The sequence below is a fragment of the Rutidosis leptorrhynchoides genome, chromosome 8 (genome assembly GCF_046630445.1).
Source record: "Rutidosis leptorrhynchoides isolate AG116_Rl617_1_P2 chromosome 8, CSIRO_AGI_Rlap_v1, whole genome shotgun sequence".
In the NCBI taxonomy this organism is placed as follows: Eukaryota; Viridiplantae; Streptophyta; class Magnoliopsida; order Asterales; family Asteraceae; genus Rutidosis; species Rutidosis leptorrhynchoides.
The window spans coordinates 66,372,020-66,395,540 of NC_092340.1; the positions used below are offsets into that span (position 1 = coordinate 66,372,020).

Below are 23,521 nucleotides of genomic sequence, written 5' to 3' on the forward strand. Positions count from 1 at the left end.
GGATAAGACGTGAGAGAATGGGATCCTCAACATGTGAGGATAACTCCTCTTTCTATAGAGAAGAATTAGGGTTTGGGGGAGACTCATGAGTCTTTCACATGTCAATCTCAAGTGTAATCCCAAAATGTGAGGATAACTCCTCTATTTATAGTGTAAACCCACCATCATCTGGTTAACCGGTGTTGATGGCTTAAGATAGAGGTGTTAGGGTATATGTTCATTAAACGTTACCTGTAACCGTTAATGGAGATCTGAAACTATTAAGATTCCGGTACGTCAGATGCGCTTTATAGGTTCCTTAGTAAGCTATGTCATCCTGCAGGATCTTGAGCTGCCGATGTCGACGAGTTAACGGGCCTGACGCGTTTGTCATAGTATTTGGCTATATATTGTTTGTTAATAGTTTCATGCATGGCGGATATCTCTTGACTTTCTTTCACCATGTTCAGATTCATGAGTAGCACTTTTTAGTTCGTTGAGCGCTTAGTAATAATCATGTATGATGTGTATACACGAGGTACGCATGTATGCCCATCACTCCCTTAATTCGATATTATGCGCATGTACTGCACGTGGTGTCGAACGTAACCAAAGTTCCACATAAATATAACAAAGGGGGGAGGAACGAGAACGGATGCCATGGGCTGCGTGCGGCCATGGATTTAAGAAGAGCTTGAGTAAGTCCAATAACCATGTATGATGGGCTATGCACATTATCATGTATATCTCATCTTTAAAAATTGTAATTTGGTCAGTTTGTGATATTTAGCTTCAACTTATATGTATATGTATTTGCTTATTTGCATTCGTTTTTAATATTCAGTCTTTAACCTTCCCTCTCAAACATAAATCCTTGTTGAAATCTAAAAAAGCTAAAACTATCATTTTATATTATAAAAGGGCTGAAATTGCAAATTGTTCAAATATCTTTTGTTGAAATCCTTGTTGGATCTTGGGGTAGCCAAACATAAATCCTTACGGTACGTCGCGAATACAGGAGAATGGGGCACTTAAAAACATGTAAAAACTTAAACTCCTTCCCTCTCAAATTGTAGCCCTTTGCTTTTTTAGATTGTCTTTAACCTCTCTTGTATTCTCTTCTTTACCTTTCTTGGAAAGTGAAATCCATCTTGGTGTTTTAAATTGAATAACTTATAATCCGTACTTAAAACTTACTCCGTATATTTTAATTAAAAGTAATTGTTCTATTAATTAAAGTAGAAATTAAATTAATTTTGAGTTTGATAGTAGTTGTCACATTTACTATGGTGAATGTGATCATCATTTATCCAGTTCTATACAATGAACGTTACTCGCATTTGTATGAGGACTACGAATCATCACTTGTTAGAACTAAAAAAGGTTTAAGTGGGGGAAAAAAAAAAAAAAAAAGGTTTAAGTGATTTACCAATGTGTGTTTTGGACTTTTGGGCCGTTGGCTAACTGGGTTGTCCATATGATTCTGTGCTTGCCTACTAGGCTTTTCATGAGCTAATGAGGTCATGTTTATGTGCTGGCCTGCTGGGCTGTCCAATTGTTATTATTTTTTATTTTCTTTTTCCTTTCAAAAAATAAATATAAACTAAAATGATTCATGTGAAAGCTCTTATTGAGTTACTGAGTATGATTGCTCGCTACTTGCCATCACTTACGGAATTCAGCTAGTGCACTTCGAAAACTATTCCGTTCCGAATCAACAAACCCAATAAAATATGGCAACTATTTTTGAAAGGCGTGACTCGTGAATCCTCAATCCTAGCTAAAGGAGTGAGTTCTAATGACTTACATGTGAGATAATACCTGAGCTTCGTTGCGAAAATAACTGAATGACTTCTGTTTTTACAAGGTACGAAGATATTATACAGTCCTTTAGATTTCTTCCATACAAAAATCATAGCTTGACCGTATCTAGTACTACGTAATTTATTACTTGTGAGGATCATAATCCTTGGATAATACTTAAGAGGACATAAACATATAACTTTATCAATATTATATTTACATTCATTTCTTAATTCTCTTCTCAATCGTTGTCACAAAAAAATATTGCCCTAAATGAAAATTAGTGTTAGTTAGAATATAGAAAAAGGTAAAAAAGGTAAAAGGTTTTTTCTGTCCGGGCTACCCAGGAGAGTGCGTAATTAGTCCTCATACTCTGATGTACGCAGCCCAGCATAATTAATCCCTGTCCACCACTAGATATCCGTCCTAGACATGTTTCGAACTTGAGACCTCTTTATATCTAAATTTAAACGCCCAGATCAGTTTCTATCATGAGAGTAAGACTGAACACTTTTGAACTGTCACTTCTACTTAATTAAAAATCATGTGAAATGTCCCGTTCATATTGATTATAAACGTTCCATATTAATTGATTTCGTTGCGAGATTTTGATCTCTATATGAGACGTTTTTCAAAGACTGAATTCATTTTTAAAACAACCATAACCTTTATTTTATCAATAAAGGTTTTAAAAACATTACGTAGATTATCAAATAATGATAATCTAAAATATACTGTTTACACACGACCATTACATAATGGTTTACAATAGAAATATATTACATCGACATATGTTTCTTGAATGCAGTTTTTACACAATATCATACAAACATGGACTCCAACTCTTGTCCTTATTTTAGTTTGCAACAGCGAAAGCTCTTAATATTCACCTGAGAATAAACATGCTTTAAACGTCAACAAAAATGTTGGTGAGTTATAGGTTTAACCTATATATATCAAATCGTAACAATAGACCACAAGATTTCATATTTCAATACACATCCCATACATAGAGATAAAAATCATTCATATGGTGAACACCTGGTAACCGACATTAACAAGATGCATATATAAGAATATCCCCATCATTCCAGGACACCCTTCGGATATGATATAAATTTCGAAGTACTAAAGCATCCGGTACTTTGGATAGGGTTTGTTAGGCCCAATAGATCTATATTTAGGATTCGCGTCAATTAGGGTGTCTGTTCCCTAATTCTTAGGTTACCAGACTTAATAAAAAGGGGCATATTTGATTTCGATAATTCAACCATAGAATGTAATTTCACGTACTTGTGTCTATTTTGTAAATCATTTATAAAACCTGCATGTATTCTCATCCCAAAAATATTAGATTTTAAAAGTGGGACTATAACTCACTTTCACAGATATTTCCTTCCTCGGAAATAAGACTTGGCCACGGATCGATTCACGAACCTATACAAATATGTACATATATATCAAAGTATGATCAAAATATAATTACAACCATTTTTATTATGTTTTAAAGATTTGAGTGTATTAAGTCAGCTGTCCTCATTAGTAACCTACAACTAGTTGTCCACAGTTAGATGTACAGAAATAAATCGATATATATTATCTTAAATCAATCCACGACCCAGTGTATACACGTTTCAGGCTAGATCACAACTCAAAGTATATATATTTTTGGAATCAACCTCAACCCTGTATAGGTAACTCCAACATTACTGCATATAGAGTGTCTATGATTGTTCCAAATAATATATATACATAGGTCGATATGATATGTCAAAACATTTGCATACTTGTCTATGGTATCCCAAGATTACATAATATATTAGAATACATGTATAATACAATATAAGTTAGCTAGGATATGATTTGTATAGATTTGTTAAACATTTCCCGTAGCTAAAAAGATCAAAAATATCCAATCTTGTTTTACCCATAACTTCTTCATTTTAAATCCGTTTTGAGTGAATCAAATTGCTATGGTTTCATATTGAACTCTAATTTAAGAATCAAAACATAAAAAGTATAGGGTTATAGTCGGAAATTTAAGTTACATGTCAATTACTAAAGAGGTAGTCATTTCCGTCGAAAGAACGACATCTTGATGACCATTTAGAAAAACATACTTTCACTTTGAGTTTAACCAAGATTTTTGGATATAGTTTCATGTTCATATGAAAAATCATTTTTCCAGAAGAACAACTTTTAAATCAAAGTTTATCATAGTTTTTAATTATCCAAACCAAAACAGCCCCCGGTTTCCGTACGACGGCGTATATCCGATTTTATGGTGTTCATCGTGTTTTCAGGTTTTAAATCATTAAGTTAGCATATCATATAGATATAGAACATGTGTTTAGTTGATTTTAAAAGTCAAGTTTGAAGGATTAACTTTTGTTTGCGAACAAGTTTAGAATTAACTAAACTATGTTCTAGTGATTACAAGTTTAAACCTTCGAATAAGATAGCTTTATATGTATGAATCGAATGATGTTATGAACATCATTACTACCTCAAGTTTTCTGGATAAAACTACTGGAAATGAGAAAAATGGATCTAGCTTCAAAGGATCCTTGGATGGCTTGAAAATTCTTGAAGCAGAATCATGACACGAAAATAGTTCAAGTAAGATTTTCACTCGAAATAAGATTGTTATAGTTGTAGAAATTGAATCAAAGTTTGAATATGAATATTACCTTGAATTAGAAAGATAACCTACTGTAAATAACAAAGGTTCCATGATCTTAGATGATTACTTGGAATGGATTAGAAAGCTTGGAAGTAAACTTGTAAACTTGGTAGTATTCTTGATTTTTATGAAACTATACTTATGGAATTTATGAAGAACACTTAGAACTTGAAGATGAAACTTGAGAGAGATCAATTAGATGAAGAAAATTGAAGAATGAAAGTGTTTGTAGGTGTTTTTGGTCGTTGGTATATGGATTAGATATAAAGGATATGTAATTTTGTTTTCATGTAAATAAGTTATGAATGATTACTAATATTTTTGTAATTTTATGAGATATTTCATGCTAGTTGCCAAATGATGGTTCCCACATGTGTTAGGTGACTCACATGGGCTGCTAAGAGCTGATCATTGGAGTGTATATACCAATAGTACATACATCTAAAAGCTGTGTATTGTACGAGTACGAATACAGGTGCATACGAGTAGAATTGTTGATGAAACTGAACGAGGATGTAATTGTAAGCATTTTTGTTAAGTAGAAGTACTTTGATATGTGTCTTGAATTCTTTCAAAAGTGTAAGAATACATATCAAAACACAACATGTATATACATTCTAATGGAGTCGTTAAGTCTTCGTTAGTCGTTACATGTAAGTGTTGTTTTGAAACCTTTAAGTTAACAATCTCAATTAATGTTGTTAACCCAATGTTTATTATATCAAATGAGATATTAAATTATTATATTATCATGATATTATGATGTATGAATATCTCTTAATATGATATATACATTAAAATATCGTTACAACGATAATCGTTACATATAAGTCTCGTTTCGTAATTCTTGAATTAGTAGTCTTGTTTTTACATATGTAGTTCATTGTTAACATACTTAATGATATATTTAAATATCATTTTATCATGTTAAATATAGTGTATAAATATCTTAATATGATACATATGTATTTAGTAGACGTTATCATAACGATAATCGTTATATATATCATTTCGAGTTTCTTAACTTAGTAATCTAATTTCTTATGTATATCACACATTGTTAATATATTTAGTGAGATACTTACTCATCATAATCTTATGTCAACCATATATATATGTCTATATATACCACAACATGTAGTTTTTACAATTTTGTAACGTTCGTGAATCGCCGGTCAACTTGGGTGATCAATTGTCTATATGAAACTTATTTCATTTAATCAAGTCTTAACAAGTTTGATTGCTTAACACGTTGGAAACATTTAGTCATGTAAATATCAATCTCAATTAATAAATATAAACATGGAAAAGTTCAGGTCACTACATCATGACTGGCCTATTACGATTGGACTTTTCTAAGCTGCATATTTATCGATAAATCTTTATTATATACTCACCCACACTATTAAATAAAGTACAATAAAAATAAGATGACTCATTTAGACCACTTTTATCGGTGCGTTGTTGAAGCTTCCTTGGAGCTCCGTAGCAAAGACGTCATTGCTAGCAACTTAGCAAGCTTCTTCACCAAGTGGTTGAAGGGCCGCCGTTTAAAATGTCAATGTTAATCATATTCAACCACGGAGTGTGAGCTTTTATTTATTGTACAAAATGCATCATGAATAATATATTGTATTAATTAATTAATTAATTAATTAATTTAGGTGGATCCATTTATATTAAAGGGGTATGTCATGGACAAGGTTGCAAAATTCGCTATTCGGAGATTAATCGGTCGGGACTTTGGAAGGATTAATCGGCAATTCGGGGATTAATCAGAGATTAATCGGATTGTACATTATACATTTAAATATTAAATTTTAAAAATTATATATGTAATTATAGAAAAAACTCATAAATAGTATAAAGATAATTTTTAACATAATTGTCTAAAATTGTTAATTTTTCTTCAAAACTATAAAATTCTAGTTTAAATTCATGTTAAAACGTTAACCATTTTTTTACCTTGACCGACTTTGATTACCAAATTCGATTTTGATCCATCAATTGACGTTGACCGTTGAATTAAACGGATTTTTTGAAATCGGAACGGATTGCTCCCAAAAATGATTAATCGGGGATTAATCGGCGAGTAATCGGAGTTTTTACAACACTGGTCATGGATACTAGTGTAAGTGATGGGTTAGTGATAGGAAGAAAATGTTGAGGTGACGCTGATGTGGCACAATGTGACTGTTTGACGGGTGTCATGGATAAAAGTAGTTCTACCTCGTCTTGGTACGTCTACTGAAGCCATAATGACAAAACCAAGAACTAGTCGTGGGCTTGTGGCCGAAACCAAAGAGACCGCTCTGAGAACTAACTCGGTTAGGTATTATCGAATACAACTTTGTTAATGGTTATATTCATTCATTACTAAGCACATGTACACTAAATTTTACAAAACCTAACTTTTATCATACTTTACAGTTTACACACTTCATTTCATTTCCTTATAAAAAAAATCAGAAAATTCAAGATCAAAGCCTCTGTCATGAACACTGTAACTATTATAGTTAAGTTCGTTGGTTTTTAATTCAGTAACAAAATATGTTTACCAAGAGCAAATTAACTCTGTAATATTACCAATTGCCAATGTAATTATTATTCCAATCCAATTAGTAAAACATATACCCACAATTTTTAGACATTTTCCCCCACCCTTTCTTTGCATTTTCCAAACCAAAAATACACACAGATCTTAATAACCCTAAGCACCATATAAGCAAGTTATCATCTCGGTAGTTGTTGCGGAAACGAGTGTACGGACCTTAACGACTTTTTTTTCCCGATGAATTACCAACCACAGGTTTAACCATTGACGACGACGGACTCATGCTAAAACACATTGTCTGAGACAAGTTAACCATGTCCACCATCGATGGTGTTTGATAACTCTGTATCTGGCTCGTTTCCTCCGTTGAGTCACCCCTAGCCGTGGCTCGTTGCCACGAGTGTGAACTCAAACCCGACAACACGTACGCCCTACCAGACGACTCGTACAATTCTCGACTCGCCATTCTCTCCTTCATTTCATTCAATTCAGCAACCAACCCTAAGCACAACCGATCTCCTGCACAAGCAGAAACCGAACCCGCCAGCTTTTCACAACAATCATCGAGCACCGCCTTTGCCGCCGTCAGATCACCACGTTCTGCCGCAACTTGAGCTTCAGCTATCGCACTGGCGGCTCTAAGCCTGTTCCTTTGTCGGTCGACTTCAATTGATACCATTTGTTCGCCAGCTGTCGTTTCAGGCCTCGATATCATCACATCTTCGTTTCCGCCAGCTGTCACTGTCGTTTTCATTATCGGATCTGTATAATTTACTTTAAATTTAACTAACGCCATCTCGTCACATGACTCGTCAACTGGGATATCCATTGTTACAAGAAACTCTCTTTCTTCTTCAGCGTACAAATCACCGACTTCAATTAATCCCGATCGTCCATTTGCATCTATGCTAACTCTATAACTCCCGGCTTTAATTGACTTAAGTTTCAACACGTGATGAACACATTCAACCTCAACACGCAATTCTTGAACCACGACACTTAAAAGCCCACCAATACACTGAGCGAAAGCATCTTGTATAACATTTTCATCTCCTATAAACGAAAACATCCCTCCCGATTTTTCCGAAATAAAGTGCATTGCATTAGCATCATGATCCATACCGAACCCGAACGTGTGAATCTGTACGTTACAATCGGGCAAAATAATATTTTGATCATTATTTAATCCATTTCTTCGAGGACTAAAGTTCGTGTACGTATCCTGCCCGTCTGACAACAATATCATACCACTAACCGGATTTTTAAACTTGCGATCAAGCATTACTTTCGCTCCTTTTTTAAGAGCCTCGGCTATGTTGGTCCCACCGTTAGCAACTAACGAGTTAATCATTTGTAAAGATTCTTGTTTTCCGGTTTCAGTCATACGACGAAGCGGGAAAAGGCGGCGAGCTGAAGACGAGAACGTGATAACCGATAATCGGTCTAGCGGGCCAAGGTTTTGTATTACAAAACCCATAGCTTGTTTAAGTAACGCAATCTTTGTACCTGTCATGCTACCACTAATATCAAGCACGGTTACAAGATCTAACAGGACCGGCGCGTTGCGATTTTGTTTGGTTACAGGAGCTTTAAGACGGATTAAAATGGCGAAATCGTTGAAGTGGAAGGATCTAGCAACTGATGAAACTTCAGGGTATGTTTTCATGTCTATTGTTCCATTTGAGACGGATTCTTGTTCTGTTTTCGGGTTGACATGCTCGTCGTCATCAAATATAGGAGGCTCGGGGGATTGAAATAACGAAGGAACATCGCGATTTGATTGCGTTTGTTGTGGAGATAAACCTTGTAGAATTAAATATGGATCATGATTGGATAAAGAACGAAAATTGATGTTTGATTTTGAACGAGAAGTGGATTTGTTTATAGGGATTTGTTTCCATCTTGCACGGCAAATAGGACAGACTCGATTTCCGTGTTTTACGTTTGATGTAATGCAATGAAAATGAAAAGAATGTGAACATTCTGCAGTGAAGATAGCTTCACCATTGTTGGATTTCATTGTTGTCAAGCATATTGCACAAATTCGCTGCAATCCAAATAGAAATTTTAAGTTAGAAAACACAAACTTTTGAAATCTGTATACACTGAAATATAATAAAACGTCAAATATAATACAGTTATTTTTTTGTCCTCTCTAAATGATTGACCAATTAAGTGTGATTCGTCTCATATTTAAGACCACAAATCAGTGATTTTTTTTTATTTTAAATATCGATTTAAACAGATGATGCAAGTAGTATGTAAGTATTCACTTCGACCTAATAACAAGATATCTTTTAGGAGTTTGGCATGTGATAACAAGTAGGGAATTTTTCAGTATTTACCTACTTGGTAGCGGATTTTTTTCAAAAGCTAAACTATAACCGGTATAAAGTATTGATCTAAGTACGATAGTTATGTATCTCATGATCACCGTCAAAAGTGTAACTATGCTCTAATATATAGTATTCTTTAATTTGTCAAAACATGCATTCTATATTCTTCCAATATTCTGATCGAGCAAAGAATGGTCTATAAACTAAATATATTCATACATCCAGAACATGGTTAGATAACCATACGATACATAACCATATATATAAAGAATACATGTATACAGAACAACAAACACAAAGATTAACATAACAATAAACACGTAGATTCAAACATATATAATAACTAAGAACCTAAGTTGTGTATTCTATCAATTACAAACAGTAAGATTAAAAGAACAATAAACAGAAAGAATCAAACATTAAATTCGATTACTTACGTGAGTTGAGTGGTTACTAGGCTGCGATGATGAAGATGAAGAAACCATGATGATGGAGAAACTTTTGAAGTAATAACTACGAATGGATTAGGGTTTAAGTTTTTCGCCGTAATAAACTATCGTGAATGATATTTAGTGCGTGATCACGTATCAATAAACATATTATATATACATCTCAAATCCTACGTGGGAATTGGGGAAACAAGTCCAATTCTACTTGGACTCCAAGATAATCTGGAATTGGGGAAACAAGTCCAATTCTACTTGGACTCCAAGTCATAGATTATCTTATTAACATACGGCACGTATCTTTACTCCTATTTAGTTGGATCAAACTTCATCTATTATATTTATGGGCTTAGCCTAAATTGCAAAAAAAATAAAAATAAAATAAAAATAATAAGTAAATAAATAAATAAATGTATAACTGCGGTACCAATACTGATTTCCCGCATTATATCCTGGTACCGTACCGGTTTCTCCCAAAACCGAAACTTCATATTTAAGAAACCGATACCGTTTACCTTTCGGTGTGGTTTTTGATACCAGCTCGGTTTCGGGGATTTCGGTTAAAACGGTCATGCCTAGTGATAACCATTCTGGTTGATTATAAATATGTGGACTTTTTAAAGTAAAGATCATTAAAAAAAAAAAAAAAAAAATCATTCGTGAACTGATGTTTTAATGATGAAGGTTCCAAGGCAATAAAGAAAAGCATATATAGTCAAAAGCAAGCACATATATATGAAAGAAGGATTATACAATATATCTAATCTAATTGCTAGTGTACTATTCTTCCCTTCAAAGGAAAGAAGGATATATGTCTGTATCTAACAATCCGGTCCCACAGAGCTCAATGTGGACTCGAATACACACACCATTGTTATCATCATAAACCCTAACTTTGTTGACACTGCAGTACTTTTCGTTGAGACATCGTTTTCTAATCAATTTTCAATTTTATTATGTAAAACGCGTATTAATTACAGTAGCAATTAAAATTAATAAACCGTAAATTATGTGTCTTTAGTTAATAAAATTTGTAATGTCAGTTGAATTCATGTCTTTGAATGTATTCAACTACTCTTCTGCCTGAATTAAATATTTGAATTGAATTGAATATGTGCCATTGATTAACTACTCTTCTGAACTGAATTGAATAACTACTCATCTACATGATCTACAATATCCACTCATCAGTACAACGGAAAAAATGTCTCTCAAAATTTCCCCTCTTTCAAACCATCTTTCCCCAATTCCATCCCTCTACCAAAACAATCACACTTCAATCTTCAATACTCATCAAAAACCCATAATTCAACTCACTCATTTCCAAAAAAAAACAACCTTATTTTTAGGGAATTTAGCACCAACAGTTGATCCACATATCATAAAGCTCTTTTCAATTTTGGTACAATCATGGGTGTTTCTTAGAAAAAAGATAGATCTTTTGCCTTTACCAAGTTTCAAAATTTGGATCAAGCAAATCGAGTTGTTGAAGCAATGAACGGTGAACTTCTTCACAAACGTCCTTTATTTGTAGGTTATGCAAAAAAGGACATGAATATCAACATTTTGCCCAGGTATGATGAACACAAACCTGTTAATCCTTCTGTTTCCAACTTCAACCCACCACCCACAAAATCCTCAAAACCTGGAATTAACCTTGCAGTTAATGTCGGTACCACTAAACGCCTTAACCTTTCTGCCCTAATCGTAGACAGAGTCCCAATCAAGGCCTTAAAGCTTTTTAAATGGCTAAAAAAGAGATCCATAATCGTAGATTCTGTGTCCACTTGGGGTCACTACGCCTATATTGTTTGTTGCAAAGACGTGGAAAGTTATAAACGAATGACGAGTGGTCCTTCTTCTAGTAAGTTGGAATTTGTAGACATTATTCCAATGTCTGGATATGCAAATAAATTCTCTAGAATTACCAAAATTGCTATCAAAGGCGTTCCTTTTAACTGCTGTTCTTCTGATTGCACCATCGAAGTAGCCAACTTATTTGGAAGAATGATTCAAATCGACACTTTATCCTATAACCTTCAACGACCCGACGTATTACAAGCTTTAATCGAAACTGATGATCCTGGGATCATCAGGCAATACGTCGACGCCAAAATTGAAAACAAGTTTTTTGGTAAACTTTGGATCGAAGAAGTTTTTGAAGACGATATTATGGAAACCATTGATAGTGTTATCATCAAAGAATTCAATGAAATGGAAGATCTTGACGCGTTCAAAAGCGAAAATTCTTCACCGGAAGTTAATATTCCGGCTGCAAAACCTACTCTCACTGTTCTGATTACAAAGCCACCTGTCACTATTCTAGAGGATGGAGAAATTAACGTTGAAGATGTTAATTTGAATTTTGAATCTCCAAAAAAACTTTCAATACCTTCTCGGAAAATGTACCTAGAGTTATCCATAACTCTATGGAAAAGGTTACAAATGCAGTCAAAAAACAAAGAGAAAAAGGTGAGGTCTTTAGAAAAGCAGAGAGTGAGATAAAAAAAAAATCTCTTTAAGGTACAAAGTGTTGCTTATGATGTTGACAATGAGGATACCAATGCCTTGCCTCTTTCATCCCCTACTCAACCTATTAATCATGTCCCCTTCAACCTAAACTTAAATGACTATCCTAAACTTGGCTCCCTTTCCCCAAAAATCTCTCCCTCTCCTGTTACAGCCGATTCTCCTTAATGCAAAATTGTTGATTCTACTACTATTCCTGTTGACTCTCCCTCCTTTGTTGAAATCGTCAAATCTTCCAGCCCTGCCAAAAATTCTCAATCTAACTTATGCATTGATAAAGGATGCAAAGATTCTTGTGAAAAATTAAAAGCTAGATGTGTTCTTCCTCCCTGATATGGCCAAAACGGACGGTTTTTATTCGTGCGGTGTCGTCGAACCGCAGCGCGCCAGGATTAGCCACCCAGGGGGGAAGGTACTGTTTTAAATTTATATTTAGCGGGGCCTAAATCGTACTACTCCTTAGTATGAGTAAGAGAAGTATGACCTAGAGTCGTATTTTTGAGATATCAGTAGAATCGAACCTATATTTAAGCCTAAGATAGTTAGGAAGGAGTAGTGGTTACTTAATTTTGGGATTTTCTAATTTATAAGACAGATAAATTAAATGCGATAAAATTCGTAATTCAGATAAGGTTAAAGTGAGTGCATACTATGACTTCATCAGTTATTCTGCCGAGATTATGGAATGCTGGCTCATGAATAGGCAGGGGCCTTGTATTCATTACACTGGTCCTAAACGCCCCTGTCATAAGACATGTCACTGGGTACTGCGTTAGGCTTGAAGATTCTGAATAGACAGCAACGTCCCTTACCCCTGACGCCCGTGCAGTCTGACTACATGCATACACGTTCAGACGGCTCATCCAATTGAGCGACTCGGTTGGGTGATGTATTAACATTCCACAATGGTCTAAACTTTCTTAAGTATAATAGAATACATGGTATACCATATCCGAGAGACGTGATGTGTTTCAATGCTTTCGTTAATTATTGGTTTTAAAAGATAGTTAGGCCCTTAAAAAGAGTTCAACCATAAAGAACACCATGGCCAAGTCAAGCTGACTTCCATGAACACGTTCGGTTATCCTAACAGTCCAATCCTTTATGTGTCTAAACAAATAGTTCCTTAATTAACTAAGAATCCCTCAAGCGGGGTGCAATGCTTGAGACCGCGTTATGGTGGAGTGTACTAATCAACACTGACCGGGTTCCATGACCTTACTTAGCAGAGGTACAGCTTACAACAGCCGCTGTGCTTAGCATGCACGTACAAAGTTTATATGCTTGGTGACTACACTAGCATGGTCTGGGACCGACAATGTACTAAGGGTCTAGTCAGATGTTTCACTACGAAGGAGTCCTCGGTCGGAATCCAAAGCTTGATAGACTTGCTACAACCGGAGTGCCTCAGCAGATCTTTCGTTGTATCCAATAGACTTCTCTTACCAAGGGGTGACTTAGATAGTGTACTCTGAATCGGGGTTTGCGACTTCCCAATAACAGAGTCAATAACTGCATTCTATTAGTTGGAAAAGCGATTGAGTTTAAAGCATAATCGGAAAGCAGTTCAACAACATACACAGACCATAATATTATTTCGGCATTATAACTGCTTACATCGTAGAATACACTAAAGATAACTACTCGCTAATCATGGCAACAATATCACATAACATAATGATAGAAGACATTATATAAAGATAAGGGATAGAAGTACCAGTAGATTAAACGAGTTCCGAATACAAAAGTGACAACTTCAAGACTCCAGACCGCTTCTAATACAATCTTTAGCGTTCTTCTCTGGGTACTAGGTTTCCCGCACGAAGTCGAAGGCCTTGAGAGTATGACTAATATTGTACAAGAGAGAGAAAGAAGTGAATTGAAGTGTGTGTTGGAATGAATGACAAAGACCCTTTAAATAGACAAGATTTTAGCCTGCAAACGGCTGGCAGACCATTTAGCAGGTCGTTGGCAGACCGTTTGGCAGGCCGTTTTTGGAGGCCTTTGCTAAGGCAAGCTGTTTATCGAGCCCGTTTGATCTGACCATTTGGCAGGCCGTTTGCCATACTGGCAGGCCATTTGGCAAGCCATTTGCTGGCCTGGTCAGCCTAACTTTCCTGGATCGTAACTTGATTTCTTGTCTTTCACCGTTTTCGCTCTAGAATCTTCGTTTTAGCTCCGATTCTCTTGATTCTTTTTGCACCGTCTTCATAATTACATGTTCTTCAATTCTAACTGACGAAGTGGGTATTTTGCCGACAAAGTTTGAATCTTTCTTGTTTTTGGGCCTTAATACCGGGGTGAAAACTTTTTAGCCGATATCAAATATCCCACATTTAGACTTTGCTTGTCCTCAAGCAAACTCTCATTTTCTTAAGAATCTTTTCGGAGTTTCTTTTCTAATAGCCTAAGCGGTTTGCTTTTATTATAAGAGCAAAAAGATAAGGTGAGTCATCTATGTTATGATTGAAATTATCTCTGCAAGCATGCGAGGAGGTTACATGACATAGGCTAGCTTTCACGGGTCACTCAATCACTCAAGTGTTTAGGGTTCCCTATAGATCTAAGAAATGAATACACTCATAGCCATTCATGCTACACCCATCGTCATAGGCTTGATAAAGACTCAAATCCTTGCTGCTAATGCGAGAACGGTAGTAATCTCAGCTTGTAGGTCATTTGTCAATGATGGAGAAGGAATTTGGAGTGGTAGTGAAGTTGTTTTTGTGGGGTGAGATAAAAGGGTAATGTAGTCTTTAAACTTTTATTCGGAGTGCTGAAGTATTTTGAGAAGCACTTTTGAACTTTTCTTCATTTGATAATCATTTTCGGTCAAGTTCTCTTCGGCATTTCTCCTATTAAGTTCTGCTCCTTTTCAGAACTTTGAATATATATATATATATATATATATATATATATATATATATATATATATATATATATATATATATATATATATATATATATATATATATTTTTTTTAGAGACTTCATCTCGAGAAACTTTTTGCCGGTAAACTTTTTCAAGACCTTTGCCATGATACTTGAGAGGTTTATAACATCGGGTTTTCGAAAGGAATCTTGTTTTCTGGATTTTTCGAGTAATAGTAAAGATGATGTGGGTGTGGTGGTGGAGTAGAAGTAGTGGAGGTGCGAAAGGCTTATTTTTGACAAATGGCTAGCTCTTTTGATTACAACCGAATCACGTTTTGCTGCTTGGAGATGTAGATCTAAAGCAAGTTCTGATTCTGAGCACAGGCATCAACACTCTCAATGGAAACTAGTGAAGCATTAAAGATGAATGCTGGTCTTATTTGGGGTGCCTCACCATAATCAATTTAGGTCGATAATGCCTTAGTCATGCAATGCTCTATTAGAGATTTGATTCAACCTAACAAGATTTCTACCCTACTTAAGCCTTATTTTTATTGACAAACATTTTAGGTTTTCAAAAATACTTTTTCGAAAAGGCTTTCTTTTGCAAAAATTTTGAAATTTAGCTTAAGGACTTGGAATCTTCGTAATGGGTAATTTTAATACAGCATAAAAAGATTATACCAACATCTCACACTTAGACGAACATTGTCCTCAATGTTCCTAGTGTATCCCACACTTAGGAGTTTTAATTGAAGATTTGAGAATTTTTGTCTAGTGTTTCAATTAGGTGTTATCCCACACTTAGTGATAAGCTAGGATGTGGCATAGTTTGAATCTTGAGCTAGTAGCGAAAAGAAAGAAATACCCGCAGCAGATGCGGCTGGCTTCCAATTCTTGCGTCTTTTATTGGCTCATTTGTCATCCTTTATTCTTCTACTCTACTTTATTGCACGGGTTGCCTCCCGAGAAGCGCTTTTGTTTAAGGTCGTTGGCTCGATCGTAGTGATGCTTTAAAAAGCAAACATTCCTCACTGATGGTTGTGATCTTGGTCTTCGTGAGAGAATGTGAGTCTTGGTGGGTAAATCCTGAGAAAGTGCCGGACCAATAGTGGTAGAAGATCCGGTACTTCTCTTGAAGATCTTCTGAAAGATAAGTAGTGCGCAGTTTCAACTCTTGATAAGTCTTGAAGTCCGATGAGAATGTGATCCACGGCTTTGCTGGTTGACCCATAAATGTCAATCATAGAGGCAGTGCTGGTGGTGATTGTTTCTCTGATGGGATGCTCATTTTGGAGGTCTTCAAACAATGTTAGAAACTATATCTTTAGAATCTCGAAGTCTTCGGAATGGTGATCTCCACAGTAAGAGTCTGTAGCTTTGCACAGATTTGTTAAAAGACGAAGCTGAAAAGAAGTGAACAGCAATCCTGATCCGAGCATTAATGTCACCGTCTTTGAGTATATCTCCCGACATCCAGCTTTAAATATGAAACTAGGATTTGTGGATTCGTGGAAGATATGTGATATCTGCTTTGTAACATAGGTGGCAATGTTGACTCGATCTGGTTCAAGATGAGAGAACGGATTGTTTCGCCTTACTTCCTCCGTAACAGCGTCTCGTAACTCTTTGATAATCAGATCAGCATGGTGATCAATTGTTACATAAATCACTAGTCTGTCTGGTATGCTTTCGAAATTATCTCTTTCCAAGAGAGCGAAAAGGCTGTGAATATCATCGATCATTTGCATATCAGAGTGATAAGTCGGGCGTCCGGTGGAAAGATCCATATGCTTTCGGATGAGAGTCAGTAGTGCTCGTTGGTTTCATGAGAACGGAAGTGCAGATCCGGCTAAGGCATTATAAACCTTAGAGTAAATGATCTTCTGATCTCGACAGAATCTTGTTTCAAGAATAGTGCGAACCACTGAATTGTGCTCTCGTTGCCTTTCTTTTTGGTAGATATGATCGTGAAGAGAATTGATAAAGTCTTGAATGCGTTCTTCTAGGATTTCAACATCATTGTCTTCTCTTCGGAGATAGAGGTTGTGTTCTTATCGGATAGCCATAATTCGTTCTGTTAAGCGTAGCAAAAAATCAATGGTTGATTTACGGATGGCTTCGAGAATATCTTCAAATTCATCGGTATCATTGATGAAGGTTATCATGTCTGCGTGTGTAGATATAACCGGAATCCGATCTTAAGAAGAGTCCCGTTCCCCTTAATCTGGTTCGGTTGGAGAGTGTGAGTTATTCAGAATGTCTTCATGTTGCTCTACCTCGTCATCATCGGTGTATTGTTCTTCTGAGGATGCGTCTGATGAATGGGTTTCTTCAGTATTCTGATTCTCTAGTTTGATACTTGCAGGATCAATTTCTATATCCTTAACCTCAGCCTTGTCAGTCTTCTTCTTGAAGCGAATGATTAAACTGTGATCTTCCGTCTCAAGCCTCATTATTTCTTCATGACGCTCAATGCTTGGAGCGGGTATTGTTGCAGTTTCTTTTACGTCTTCCATTTCCTCTTCCTCTTCAGATTCCTCCTCTTCCTCTATTTCTTCGCTGGGATCCTCTTCTTCCATTTATGGGTCGCCTACATGCTGTGATTCGACACCCATCTCGATATCATCGGCTGGTGGTGAAGACTCGTCATCGGAAGTGATCCGTCTGGTGAAAATAGTGAACATATCTGCCTGTCCAGAAAGATCGGTTGTTCGGTCAATTTTGAAGGTAACGCTCTCCCCATGTGATCGTAAGATCAATGTTTGATTATACACATCAATGACAGTCCTAGCCATATTCATGAAAGGTCTTCCTAACACTACTGGTGTGTGTAGGTCTTCCTTAATATCCATTACTATGAAATCCGTAGGATACAAGAATTTGTCAACTTTCACCAAGACGTTCTCAACTATGTCGTTAGGATATCGAATTGTATGATCGGCAAGTTGGATTGTCATTTTAGTTGGTGACAAGTCTCCTAACTCTAATCTCTTGTAGAGAGAGTAGGGGATTAGGTTGATACTTGCTCCTAAATCTGCTAACGCGTGAATGGTTCCAGATTGGTAGATTGAACACGGGAAAATGAATCGACCCGTATCTCCTAGCTTCGGTGGTAGAGAGTTTATGAGTAATGCAGAGCATTCTTCACTCAGTGGAATTTTGATAGAGTCTGGTATCATCTCCTTTGTAGAGAGAAGCCTTCGGATGTATCTCTTCTGGTTGGGAACTTTAGACATAGTGTCCAGGAATCTTCCATCAAGTTTGAAGGAATCAAGCTTGGATGGTTCTTCTTGTAGCCTTCCAGGATAGGGTACACGAACTGGAGTTTTTGGGGTCAGCTTATTAGTATATGTTGATTTGTTCTTGAGCCTGGCTGTCCTTCTTCGTGGTTCTTCCTCTGGGATTACGGAATCCATTTGTTTTGCTACTTCTATGTGGGGATTTTAGATAGTATTACTTGGCAATCTTCCCTGCGGTCGGGTTTCAAGGCGTTGTGATAACTGTCCTAGCTGCGTTTCCAGACTTTTGAGCAGAGCCAATTGGTTTCTCATTAGTATCTCCGTCTGATCTTGCCTGGCTGCAGTTCTCTAATTTAGCTGTTGTTGTCCTTGAATGAACTGAGTCAAGTGATCATCAGCTCTGAGAGTGGGGTTAGTTGCTTTTGTAATCTGGGTGGTAGGGGAATTTTCCTCAGCCGGGGTACCAGTGAGTGGAAGTGGTTGATCGTAGGTCAATTGAGATTGTTGGCTGGATAAGGTGGATAACGATAGCGAAAAGGTTGATTGCTTCGCTGAAATTGATTAACCCTGGGTTGTTGATTGAATCCGGGATTTGGTGGACGAGCTGGATATCGGACGTAACAGACCGAACCGTCAGGGTTTTCGTACTCAACTTGATATTCTTCAGTGGGTTGCGGGTTGGTACAATTAACACAAGCCTGAGCTTGGTGGACCTGCTGCAGCTGCGTCTTCAATTCTCCGAGTTGTTTAGCGAGAGATTCCATCTTATCCGTGAGGGATTTGATGGCCTCCGTTTGATTGTTGAGTGCAGAGAGTGGGGCAGATGATGAAGTTGTTTCACCACTGTTCCAGTCATGATGATGCATTGTCATGTTCTCGAGCAACTCCCATGCTTCGTCTGCGGTTTGGTTCATCAGATTCCCTTGAGCGGCTGCATCGATCGTCGTCCTATGATTTACCGTAAGACCATTGTAGAAGGTACAGATTTGGGCTGACCATTCTAGCTGGTGATTAGGGCATTTCTTCAGCAGGGTTTTGAATCGCTCACATGCAGTGTAAAGAGATTCATCATAACTTTGTTTGAAGTTAATGATGTCATTCTTTAGCTTGGTTTGTTTAGAAGGAGGAAAATATTTGGTTAGGAATTTTGTAGCCATCTTCGTCCATGACGTGATGGAATCTTTTTTCAGTCCTTCAAACTAGGTTTGAGCATGATAAGTGAGAGAATAAGGAAACAAGTATAGCCGGACTATATCTTGTCCTATCCCTGGTTGTTTGTAAGAGTTCGAAAGAGATATGAATTTATCAAGGTGAGAATTAGGAACGTCATTCGGTAATCCATGAAACTAATAGCTATTCTGAATGAGCTGGATGATGTAATGTTTTAACTCGAACGAGTGTCCTTGAATCTCTGGAAATCTGATCGGTCCTCCTCGACCTTCAATCGAGGGTTTGGTATTTTCTGCTAAAGTAACTCGTAGCGCCATTTGATTTATGATTTGTGCTTCCTTGCGTGCTTTAGAGATTATTGCGTCTGGATTAGGTACGAATAACAACGGCACTGGTCTAGATCGGGTTTGGGTCATACACTGGGTATGCCTTTTTGTTTTTAATTTTTAGCAAATAAACTAAATTTCTAAAGTAATCTAAGGTAAGCTAAACTAGTCTAAGGTAGTCTAATTCTAAGGTAATCTAATTTAATCTAAGGTAGTCTAAAGTAATCTAATTTAAGGTAATCTAATTTTAATTAACTAACTATCCTTATGGTTGAATATGTTTTTGGTTCTGGCTACTGATGTGTGCAGCGGTGTATACGAAATACTATTATTTTTACTACGAAATACTACGAAATATTACACAAGTTTTATTAATTTACGGATGGGATATACCTAAACCTTGCTACAACAGTTATAGGTAGTGTACCTAATCGTAGAGTAGTGTAGTTTTTAGTAAGTCCGGTTCGTTCCACAGGGAGATGGCTTATTGCGTACACTATATTTTTAAACAATTATATTTGCATATATATACATACATATATATATATATATATATATATATATATATATATATATATATATATATATATATATATATATATATATACATACATATATATATATATATATATATATATATATATATATATATATATATATATATATATATTAGTAATATAGTAGTATTATTATTATTATAAAAGGGGGTTTTACCGTTTAATGACCGGTTTGTCGATTTTAAATAAAGCGTAAAGATAAATGACGATAATATAAATGACAGAATTTAAATTGCGATAAAGTAAATTGCAGTAATTAAAATGACAGTAAATAAAGGTACGATGAAATATGAAATAAAAGTATTATGCTTATTTAAACTTTCGTAATCATGATGTTTGATGTTTTGATTTTAATTAGTTGTTACCCGGGTTAATTGTCTTTTGTCCTGGATTATTTGAAACCTATCTGGTTTTTGTCCATAATAGTTCATCGATCATAATTATAAAATGCTCATCAAATTAACCTTATTATCGAAGTCAAATATTCCAACTAATTAGGGATTCGAACTATAACAAGGTTTTAATACTTTGTTTAATGATTACACCAGGTTATCGACTGTGTATAATCCAATGTTTTAATACTTTGTTAAAAATTACACCAATTACCCTTGTATGTAATCCACCCCTGTTTTAATAAGATATGAACATTAATTTACCCACTTGATCAGTTTGAATAATCAATTACCCAACCCGAATAACTAATTAAATGATCGTAAAAGATGTCGTATAAACGTCACTAAATAGGACACACATAATCATTTAATAATTATTAGATTAACTAATTTGAAGATAGGTTTGACAGATTCCAATGAGTTGTCATTCGATTAGACAATACCCCCCATCTATTAATAGTTCATAGTCCAATGTCCACAAGTGTCGGTCTTTTGTCTAAAACCAAATTATGGTACAAAATCCAATAACCCCGTCTTAATATTTAGCCCAACACCATGATTACTTCGGCTCAAATAAGCATAATAATAACTTAGTTACGAGACATTAATTTAAAAAAAGAACATAGCTTACAGTGATTATTTATCGCGTAGCGTTACACGGACAGAGTTCTGACTTTAAAACCCGTAAAACATTTCTTACAATAACCCAACTAAACCATAACTTTATTATTAAAATTAACTTAAATTAAAATTATAATATAAATATATATATATTATGTTTACAGAGAATGAAAGAAAGAAATGAAAAATGGTGTACATAATTCGCTGAAAACGTCGCCTTTTATAGCACTTGGCCAGGTTCTGACCTCCATGCGATCGCATGGATTTTGTACCTTCTGGCCATGCGATCACATGGCCCTCTGATCCAGCTCATATGCTTTTATTTTCTAGTTTGCCGACGTTTTATTTAAATATATATATAATATATATAATTTATATTAATTATATATATATATATATATATATATATATATATATATATACTATATTATATTCTTGTGCATAGTTGACTTGTAATTTTAGGTCCGTTGAGTAGCGCGTTGATAGTTGGCTCAGGTCCCGGTTCCGGATTTTCGAACGTCCTTTCGTACGCGGAGATATCTTGTACTTTGCGTTCCGCGGCTCGTACTCTTGTCATTTCTAGACGTTTCTTATCAATAAATGGAACCACTTGAATTATATCTTATAAATTTGAGCTTTTTGGTCATTTGCGTCTTCAAATCGTCATTTTTTTCTTTTGTCTTTGCACTTATTTATTTAAACGAATATTACTTGAAAATAGAACAATTGCAACTAAAAACTTTACATATTGGAAGGATATTGCACCTAAATATATGTTCATTTGGAGCACTATCAAATATCCCCACACTTGAGCATTTCTTGTCCTCAAGCAATACAGAATTTGAAATTAAATCACACTTCACTCGAATCACTTTTTTATTTTCACACTTTATACATCAGTGATTTTGGTACGGCGGTATGAACAATGATAGTAACGATGTGGTTTACAGTCCCACATGACTATGAAAATTTAGATCCTTTAAGGAAATTGGATCTTTATGAAAATATTTGATCTTTTGAAAATTCATTCTAGAGTTTACCCTAGATAAGTTTTCCAGAATAACCCTTCACCGGTGTCTGCAAAATATTTTTGTGGGTTTTGTGGGTTTCATATTTTCAAATTTTAGCTCAAAACTTATGGTTTTGTGTCACCCACTTGCTAATCCTTGTATTAGGAAAGCACACGTCCAGTATACTTGCTCTGTATATTACCTTTTGTTAAACTACCATCCGGTTGTAAAGGAAAGCGATGAACAAGCAACTGTTAAGGCAATGTCTAATGACATCTGAAATGACCCGTCCTAATCCATCCGGATGACGTCCATATCGATTATAAACGATTCACAACAGTTGATTACATCGCGAGGTACTTGACCTCTATATGATACATTTTACAAACATTGCATTCGTTTTTGAAAAGACAATCTTTCATTACACCGAAAGTTGACGGCAGGCATACCATTTCATAATATATCTAACTATAATTGACTTAATAATAATCTTGATAAATGCAACAACTCAAATGCAACATTTTTTTTTTGAAATATGTCATGAATGACTCCAAGTAATATCTCTAAGATGAGCAAATACACAGCGGAAGATTTCTTTCGTACATGAGAATAAACATGCTTTAAAGTGTCAACCAAAAGGTTGGTGAGTTCATTAGTTTAACATAAATAATCATTTCATAATTTTAATAGACCACAAGATTTCATATTTCCATTTCTCATAAACATACGTCCCATGCATAGAAACAAAAATATCATTCATATGGATTGAACACCTGATAACCGACATTCACAATATACATATAAGAATATCCCCATCATTCCGGGATCCTCCTTCGGACATGATATAAATTTCGAAGTACTAAAGCATCCGGTACTTTGGATGGGGCTTGTTGGGCCCGATAGATCTATCTTTAGAATTCGCGTCAATTAGGGTGTCTGTTCCCTAATTCTTAGATTACTAGACTAAAAAGGGGCATATTCAGTTTCGATCATTCAACCA

At 35.6% G+C, this 23,521-nt stretch overlaps 1 protein-coding gene across 1 annotated transcript; it reads right to left on the minus strand.

Moving 5' to 3' along the window:
- Window positions 1-6,956: 6,956 nt before the first annotated feature.
- On the minus strand, window positions 6,957-9,044 carry LOC139862578 (E3 ubiquitin-protein ligase WAV3-like). The gene has a single exon (XM_071851195.1). It carries the CDS (start codon window positions 9,037-9,039, stop codon window positions 7,237-7,239), a length of 1,803 nt encoding a protein of 600 aa, XP_071707296.1. The 5' UTR covers window positions 9,040-9,044; the 3' UTR covers window positions 6,957-7,236.
- Window positions 9,045-23,521: the final 14,477 nt, after the last annotated feature.